The 9614-nt window shown below is 35.2% G+C and overlaps 1 protein-coding gene across 1 annotated transcript; it reads right to left on the reverse strand.

Moving 5' to 3' along the window:
• Window positions 1–224: 224 nt before the first annotated feature.
• Window positions 225–8671, reverse strand: chpt1 (choline phosphotransferase 1). The gene is made up of 8 exons (XM_028043721.1): window positions 8235–8671; window positions 5652–5799; window positions 5404–5545; window positions 4099–4183; window positions 3566–3697; window positions 3337–3495; window positions 3120–3245; window positions 225–1722 (listed from the first exon to the last, which is right to left on the reverse strand). The coding sequence occupies exons 1-8, from the start codon at window positions 8472–8474 to the stop codon at window positions 1606–1608; spliced, it is 1149 nt and encodes a 382-aa protein (XP_027899522.1). The 5' UTR covers window positions 8475–8671; the 3' UTR covers window positions 225–1605.
• Window positions 8672–9614: the final 943 nt, after the last annotated feature.

Consider the following 9614-nt stretch of genomic DNA (forward strand, 5'->3'; position numbering starts at 1 on the left):
CTAATACCAGTAATGTTTGGTTAAATTATCATTACGCTAATTGCACAGAAAACACTTTTCATAGCCATCTGGAAATCTTACAGCATAATTATTGTTAAATGATAGGCAAAGTTGATTTAAATTGGCCGGTTTCCCAGTGCAGATCTTTTACTACAGCTGTAAATCTGAACAGAGTACAAATACTTTTAGTGCAGTAATTTCCCAAGATTAACAAAACCACTGAAAACGATGAAAAATATGATCTTTATTACAATCTTTTCATTCACATTTGTTAGAAATGTTTGACTCTATTACTGAACAGTACAATGAGGTGATTGGAATCAAATTGCATGTCAATGCATAGTTCAAACATTCATCTGAAAATGATGCAAAATAGTGTGTTAATACACGTTCCTCTGTCGGGCTTGTAATGGTGCAAAAGCAGAATGTGAGATGAAAGTTTTCCAAAATAAAATCCAGGACATTTTACAGCCTCTGGAAAAATCCCTTCTGATCCCAGTGCACCAAAGTACAACATTTCCATGATAATCAGTTAATGTACAATTACTAATAATCACGTTACCAAATAACACAACTGAAATTCACTCATCTAGGTGAAAAGTTAAAAATAAAACCAAAAAATCTTCCAGTCGAGTTGTATTGTAACTATTGCTGTATCTGGCATACCTTAGTGAAAATAAAGAAACAAAAACATACAAATCTGCTTTAAATACTCATAAAACAGTAATTACAAACAAAAATATTTAAGGCGTATTCAGTTGATTTCTGTACAATCATACATAATTACGTGTTAGCCCTTTAGGGAAAAGAAATGAGAAAGCAGAACGAGTCGAGTGTTAATGCTTCATGAGTCGACAGCACTCTAAATACCAGCGTATGGATGTTTTATTAATAACTAAACATAATGGTGAGTAAATTCTCTTTAAATTAGAGTGATGTTGGTGGAATAACCTGTCGTCGTTTTCAGCATCAACATGTGACTCTTATCCCTTCACAGAGCTCTTTGACAATCCACCACTTCATATTGGAGACTTGATTTGAATTAAAATTTTAATTTTAAAGCCCTCATTTGTTCCCTTGTTGGAACACTGAATAAATAAACAATGGGTTATTTAGAAAAATAATTAATCGGGAAATCTATTTAGTTTCAGAACACATAGAGTCAATGTTTGGTTTCAGTGTCAAATCTACGGCGAATTAAAAAATAAACTGTCATGCTTTAAAATTAATAACAAATAATGGTTTAATATAATAAAAACATTTGGTCTTTTGGTTGAGATAAAAATCAATGACTTTCATGACAGCATGCACCAATTTTTTAATTAAATTAGATTGGTTTCAACTTCTAACCATTTAATTCCCCAACAGCTTTTCAAGCTGTTTTCTTTTTCTACTTTTTCTTTTTTCTTTTTGGTTTGCAGTGTTGAATTGGTTCATTTGTTCCTTTTTTCTGAGTGAGGCAGTTTTTTAATCGGAGGTGGTTACTTTGTCAAGGCTGCAGTGGCTCGGGGTTAAGGGTCTTTCCTCGCTGAGTTCGTCGTCGTCTGCTTTCAGCAGCGGGGAGAAATCTGCGTCTCCTCCCGCCTCCTCCCGCCGGGCAACCCGTCAGTCACGGTGGGCGTTGGGCTGCGGCGTGATGCTAAACACCTGGATGCGCAGGTGTGAGGCGATCTGGAGGCACACGCCTGTGCAGTACCGTGTCAGATCCACCAGAGAAAGGACCTACAAAGATGGAAAAGAGAAAAATTAGGCCTAGTTGCTAATAGCTTAACTTTGGAAAGCTTTTATCCTCGAAACAAAGTTTTTTCAGCCTTTCACAACAAATGGCCGTACATAAACGGCTCATTCTGGTGGAGTTTTATTTCTGTTTAAAGGAAGTTGCTTCTTCCCACTATCGCCACATGTTTGCTCAATAGCTGCATTTTCATTACAAATGTGCACAAAACTTTGTCAGTATTCTGCAAAAAACACAATTGAGTAGCCAAATAGATTTTAGCTTAACTTTGGTTAGGTGATTGTTTTAGTCAGTTTGGCTCTTAGTTTAATAATGACAGTTTTTTGGTTTTTACTTAAATTGGCTCAACACTTTATTAAAAGTAACAGCTTGTCAGTAGGATTCTATGAACTTGACTTTTAGCTTGAAAGTTAGTATCCTGGGAATTAAAATCACACAATTTTTTTATTAATTTCAGAATAGACCAGCTAATTAATACAACTAGTTAAAAATAAGTCAGAATTAACACTATATTCTATATTGAAGTAGCAATGTTTCATTGCTCCTTGAAGTACTTTGGCTTTTATCATGTTGATTATTTTTATCAGTAATTTACTTATTGTGAATCAATTATGACTTTTAAATTTGGTTACTGCATTGTATATAAGTGTGTAATTATTAATACTACTAAAAAAGAAATTATTTAATTTGAGATTTCAGATATGATGCTTGTTTTTTGCAGGGAAAACGTAGCTGTGTCCCATAGCAAGAACGTCTGAGTAGGAATGGATTTGCGTTGGCTACAATAAACACCTGGCACTTTCCTGCAAGAAGGTAAGTTTTACACATGCAGGTTTGCTTCTTTTTTCAGAAATATTGTTGTACTATCATCTGATAAAAAATGGGATTTTACACCTAATGTAAACATGAGTTTAAATATCTAACAAAAATAGAGAAAAAACATGCAAGTCAACTTTGGAATCTACTGAGAAATTAATATATGTTTACAAAGTCCCTATGAAGGCTAAAGATTTATATTAGAATATTATTATTGAATCATTAATAAGAGAAGTGCTCAACATTTAAGGTTTATCTAAAGTCAGTCCTTGAGCTAAATTTAAGAAGATTTAAAATTAGTGTTTAAAACAGCTCATTCTGAATAGGTAAAACTGACCAGACTAAACTCATTTTGTACAAATGAACATCTTTATATTAACTTGCTTAAGGAAGCTTAATAAATCACCCTTAATCAGAATAAAATTGGTAAATCCAAATATTTTTCCTTTTATTGTTTTTACACCTAAATTGTAGAAAACTGTGGGGATGATTTCAAATATGTAAATATGATTCAGAACTATAATCCTTTAAGCAATAAATATATATTGTCCCTTAGTTTAATACTAACCATTGCGATCCAGAGGACTATGTGTTCATCAATGAAGCTGTTAAAATACTGGTTGAGGAAGAGGAGGCCAGGGCCGATGAAGGCTGTGTCTGGAAGATATAACTCACTCCTGGTCATGTGTGCTATCTGAGAATCAGAGAAACATGCGATAAGACAAAATGTCACCAAAAAGATAACTTTTAGCATTTTTAAGGTGATGTGGAGACACCAAACGTACCACCAGCTTGTTGGAGATCTTGGCGATGACCATGCCGAAGGTCAGCAGGTACAGACAGGGATGGTTCTCAAACAGATGGCTGGATGACTTCTTAAAAATGATGAAGGCCAGAGTGAGGACAAGGCCGATGTGCAGACCAGGAGTCAGGACGCTGGTGTCCTAAAAAGGAATAAATATTGTTAGCATCAGTGCTAAAACACCTCATTTATGACCAGCAGCTGCCACTTACAGCCACAGTGGAGCCATTCTTCCCAACGCCTCCATTCAGAATCACATAGAAGTAGTTGTAGCAGGAGTACAAGGCGCCTCCGATGATGCCCATGATGGGGAAAGCGTACAGCGGCATTCCTACAACAGGCAGCTACAGAAACACAGAAGGCTCAAATTAATCAAATGGATAAATATCAAGAAGCTCCCTTTTATACAGGCTGCAGCATGCTGAGCGTGATGGCAGCGCAAAGCAAAAAACAAATAAATGCAGGTGACATCATCAGCTTTTTGAGCCAGATCATGTCCAATAAATGACCTGCTGGCCCGGCGTTTCCTACCCATATTTACCTTCGCACTTCTCTCAATGAAGTTAAGTCAAGCCTCCAAAGGCAGCATGGAGTGAAAGTAAAACACAAATTCTATTTAAAGGCTAGAAAACCGACTAAGACTAGAAAATAATGAGCTGTTCTTCACTCTGGAGACATGGAAACGTCCCCGTGTGCCTACAGTGTTGTTGCATGTGAGAGGACGAAGAGTGAGGTTCTCAGTTACCACGTTTTCCCAAAGGCTCACGCCTCCGAATGCAGACATCAGGTACATGATGATGATGGCAATCTGCACCTCTGTGACGTCGACGCTGTGAAGGGATGAGCAGTTCAAGTCATTATTTACACACACAATTTGATCTTTCTCAACTCAACACAATTCTATGTTGTAGAATTTAAAATTTATCCACAAGCTTCAATAATAAACATTTTAAATCAAACTGAAAAGTTGCCAATCTACATTTCTAGATCTGTTCCAATACGCAATTAATCGTGTAATAAATTGAAACAAGCTTAATAATTTCCATTTTCATGATTTGTGGTTTTTCTCTTCAGTCTTCATTCTGGTGTTTTGGTCTCAAATAGCCCTTTTTTTTGAAGGACAATTTTCTTTACAGAGACTTCACAATTAATTCTATTTGTTGTTTCTGTTGTTTTGTTTATTTATTTTGGATATTTAAAATGTTTTCCAGTTCCAGTGTTAAATAAAATTTAAAGTTTATTGATCTTTGAGAATGTTTCTTGGATTATCCACCATTATATTACTTTAAAATGGTCTCAAAACAACATTATGACTTCTGGGACAATTTATCGCCCAGCAAGATTGTTTATTGTGACAGACCGCTACATTTCTGCTGAGCACAACTCAAGCATGTTGAAGCACAGACAGAAGAATAAATGCAATCATTCATAATGTTGACGGAAAACAATGTATGAGGCCAGACAGAATAAAATGCCTAACTGCTGCTGTCATTTAGGGCTGAAATAAATTATTATTTTAGTTTCAGATTACTCTGAAGATTATTTGTATTAAAAAAAATTACTTTCTGCAGATTTTTCATGTGATACTTTTTTATATAACATTAGAAATGCATCTGGAGATGCAACAAATACTTAAATTTCTTTTTTAAATAAGAAAATAAACATTCTATTGACTAAATGTAATAACAGTATTCTTTTAGTGATTATTTGTAGCAAAGGTGATCTAACATCAACATGTAAAAATCTCAGCCTTTTCTGCTGGACTTATCGTCAATACAGTGTCGAGCTGATCAGATTTTTGTTTATTTTACAGAATTTGAACTGTGTTTTTAGTAAAACATATTTACAGACATGTTTTTTTTTATATCTTAGATGCAAAACGTATATATGTTTTGTACAGTTCTGGCCTAATTACAGCTCCGAGTGAGTTATTCTTGCAGCAAGTTTATTCATTTATTTTTTTTAGTTTGTATACTCCAGTAACGATTAATCGATTACTAAATTAGCTGATCATTATTTCAATGATATTTTGTATGAATGCATGACTTACAGCCCAAAGCGGAGGGTCCCGGATACATAGGTCTGCCAGTGAGCACAGAAAAACATAAACGTCCCAATGAAGCCGCAGAAGAAAATCCAGTTTGGGTATCTTCCTATTCCGCATGAAATGCAGGTTCCCACAGCAACAACCACTGAAATCATAAAAACACAAATATACAATTCTTCCCATTTCTATGCTTGTCAAAGAGTACAGTAAGAATAAAATGGAGCAGAAATTGGACATTTCGGCAAAGGGACCTGTGGAGACGGCATCGCAGCCGTGGTCGAACAGTTCCCCGAGCGGAGAGCTGCTGTTCGTCCTCCTGGCCTGTTTCCCATCAATCGCATCCAGAGACTGATAAATGAAGAGACCCAGAGCAGACAGGAGGAAGGCCCAAGGTGGAGCCTGGAGACACGGAGCAGGAGAAAGAAACTCTGTGATTCAATATGGCCGTTCTTCGCATAAACAGTCGTAAAATGTGGTGGAAACGCGTTTATTTTACAAGACACACAAGTAAAAGTGGGTCTAAAATCAATGCTCCACGTTGTACCTGCAACTCTAAACTTAACAGATTAAACGTGGTGCTGGCTTATAGAAAATAAAGCTTAAAATGATGTTTGTTAGAGATATTACAAACAATAATTTTGCGTGTCACCATGTTGAAATTCTGACTTTTTATCTAGAATTTTGACATCAAATCCAACTCCAAATAACTCGAACGCAGCAGGAACACCAAAGCTTTTAATGGTGGAAAGACATAAATAATAATGGCTTTGTTTTATTTTAAAAATATTTTTCACTTTAAACTGCATACCTTTGTTTATATCTTATTTTGTATTGTGTCGTAAATATGAAAGTTTACTGTAAAAAGAAAAGAAAAATATATTTTTGAGGTTGAATATTCACTGATTTTGCTTTAAAACATTTTAAATTACTCCAGATGTCTCTTTAGAAACTAGAATTAGACTCATATCTAATTATAATTGTTATTTAATTGTGCCTGTATTGGTGTGCATTGTGAAATAATGTGATATGTAACTCTGACTTGTTATCAGGTTCCAACATATGATTGGTTGACCTGCACAGAAAGTTCACTGCTGACCAATCATCTTGAACAAGAGCAGCGTTTTCACCACCAGTCTGTGATGGTAAGTCTTACACACAGAATAAATTCACAATACATTGAAGAGCAATCAGCTATTTACATTAAAGTCAAGATAATTATAGATAAATTTAGTCCGGGTGAGGAAATTGTGAGCAGCAGAAAATAAACAATCTGTCTGTATATTTAACAAAAATGAACTTGAACTTGAGCATAGTGGTGCAAACTATCAGGTTTGACTCTAATTGCTATCCGTAATGTGTGCTGCTAGATTTAAAAGTGAAATTTTTTCTTCCACTCCTTCACAGCCTTTGTAGACGTGCAGTGACATAGTTACTTTTACTAAAGAGACTCACACCCTGAAGCAGTGTTTGCATTAGCGCAGCAAACACGAGGCAAAGAAAAATGTTTGCAGTAGACACTGTCTGAAATGTTATTAAACAAATATTTAACAGCTGACCAATCTGGTTTTGTTGAACATACAAAAGTTAAATCACATTGTTTGACTAAAATACATCTTAGAGAGAAAGATAAGGGATGTTGAGGGCAAAAGTGATGATCAATATGAACCAAAAGAACCTCCCAGTTCAGGTTTGACTATAAAAGTGGTTCCAGTTAGTGGTGGGCATTATGGACTCTGAATTTTATCACAATATTTTGCTGTACTATTGCAATAACAATAAAGATTATAATTTTAAAAGACTATTTATTACTTTTTAGGTAAGAAAAAGGCCACAATTCTCACCTTAATCTCAGATTGTTTTCACCCAAAAAAGGTTAGATTAAAGTAAAAGTACTAATATTAAAATCAGACATTCTTGCTTTATTTTTTTATTGTTTACACGACTTTAAAAAGTTTTTGCATAGGTCTGAATTGTAACTGGGGTCTGACTATCAGCAGGCTGTATGGACTTTGTTTCATCAGTTCTTTCTCATGCTTGGATCGGTCAAAGGTGCTTTTTTCTGATAAACCACAAACGTATGTCTTATGGCGTGGTAAAGTGTCACTAAGCACCCAACTGTACTGGATCATAGGTCAGCTGCAAAGGCCTATTTCTGCATTTCGGCTATATACTGTATGTACCAGGGATCTTAAGTCTGCACTGTCTTTGCAGTTGTTTACACAACAACATTGCTACAATGATAACAGTCTTCTGGAATGGTGACCTAAAACAAGATTATATTCCTAAATGCGGTTGTGTCCCAATCCTGCATCACATGAGTGGGGACAGACAAGAACACGTCAAAATCTGTAAACTTTCCAGCTACGTACGACCGTTAATCTATTCCGCAAATCTACCGAATCAAAACGGAGCTACTTAAATCATCCTCATCTCGTGATGCCAATAAAGCGTTATATATTGTAATAATAATACAACAACTACAGACGCGTGTGATTGTCTTTAATTCGGCTTATATTACTTTTTAAAAAGCAGTCGCCTATTTAAAAACTATTCCAAAAATAGACAATAGATTGCGTTAGCTTTCGCTATTAGGGTATTGATTTAATTGGAAATTGTTTTCACATAGCAAATTATATTATACTTATACATAGGCCGAATTGACAGGCAAACGTTTCTGATTAAGATACTATATTTACTTTTATCTTTTAGTAAAGATAGAGTGAAAAGCTCTCATAAAATATTTATTTCGGGCTATTTTTAAATGTAGTTCGGTACGAACGTATTCAGCGCTCGAGCCCTTGTGGAAAAACTTCAGCTAAGCTCGATTTACTCACCTCTTCCGTTGCCGTAGGACAGTACCAAACCAGCACCACCGTGGAGAGGATGTTTATCAAGAGTCCAACAATAGTCAGCGTGTTTGGTGCGACCCATGTCGGTATCTGTAGGACCAGCCAGTTCCAGTAGACTTGGCACGGAGGCTCGAACAGGGAGCGACCCGAAGCGCTGTATTTATGCTCCTCCAGCCGCTTCAATTGTGCGGGTGTCAGCGGCTCTGGCCACAGGCAATGTGGCATTATCCGTCCGCCTCGTCGCTCCTCTAAGTACCGTAACAAACTCCCTGGTTTCCCCAAGCCAGCGCCTTACAAAATCGTTAAATTATTCTCTCTGCCGACTCCAGAACAAGAGCAGATCATTTGGCTTTTGTTGCTCTCGGTGCAGTCGAGGCCATTTCTGCAGCGGAACCAAAATCTGCTGATAGTCCGTAGGTTTCAGATCGAGGTACAAGTCTACAGGAAGCGGGGCAATAACATGCCTCCTGCACCGGGAAATTTAAATCAGCATGCCGGTGAACTACTGTGGTTACTATTTTATTACCTCATCTGCAAAGGTGTAGTATTTAATCATTACACTAAATTTGACAACTAAAGTAATATTGCAACTATGTTTTTTATTATTAATGTCCTATTATATGCTTTAGTCATACCTTTTTGGTAAATAAATGAATGACAGGTAAGAAAAAACATAAAAATGAACAGATTTAATCTTAGACTGTTGCATTATAAAAAGGAAAATGTAGAAAAATAAATAAATATAAAAGCTTAGCATGAATTTAATTTAAAGAAAACATGATAAACTTTAAGTTTTTATGTTTATGGTACGCTATATCACTATGCTAGAAACAGGAAAAGACTATAAAATGCTTATAAAACATAAGAATTAAAAAGTGTCTTATGTATTCCATATTTTAATAAAATAATAAAATCAGTTTATTATAAAACTGATGAAAAAAATATGAAGTAATTTACTTTCATGTATCATAAGCTATTAGGTAAAATATATATAAGGAAAATAAAGTGAAATTATTATTATTTCAAAGATGAAAAAAAGATGGGAAATAAAAAATAAATCTAAATATATTTATATATGTAAGCTGAAATTTACTCCGGTCAAATAAAACAACTTAACGAATATGCAAATATTCATTAAACATTTAACATGTTTATCTAAACTTGTTATAGTTTGTTTTCTGATACAGCATTTTGGTTTCTGCCCCCTTGATTCACTTACCTCGTTTCTTTAAAAGCCTCTAATACGAGTTGCTAAAATATAACTAAAACTATCAAACAGAAATAGGAATTTATGGCCATCATTTTTATAAAACATATGAACCCTAAACACTAACTCAAAACCAACACAAAGTTTATGTTCTTCTC

Source organism: Xiphophorus couchianus, chromosome 17, assembly GCF_001444195.1.
Source record: "Xiphophorus couchianus chromosome 17, X_couchianus-1.0, whole genome shotgun sequence".
Lineage (NCBI taxonomy): Eukaryota > Metazoa > Chordata > Actinopteri > Cyprinodontiformes > Poeciliidae > Xiphophorus > Xiphophorus couchianus.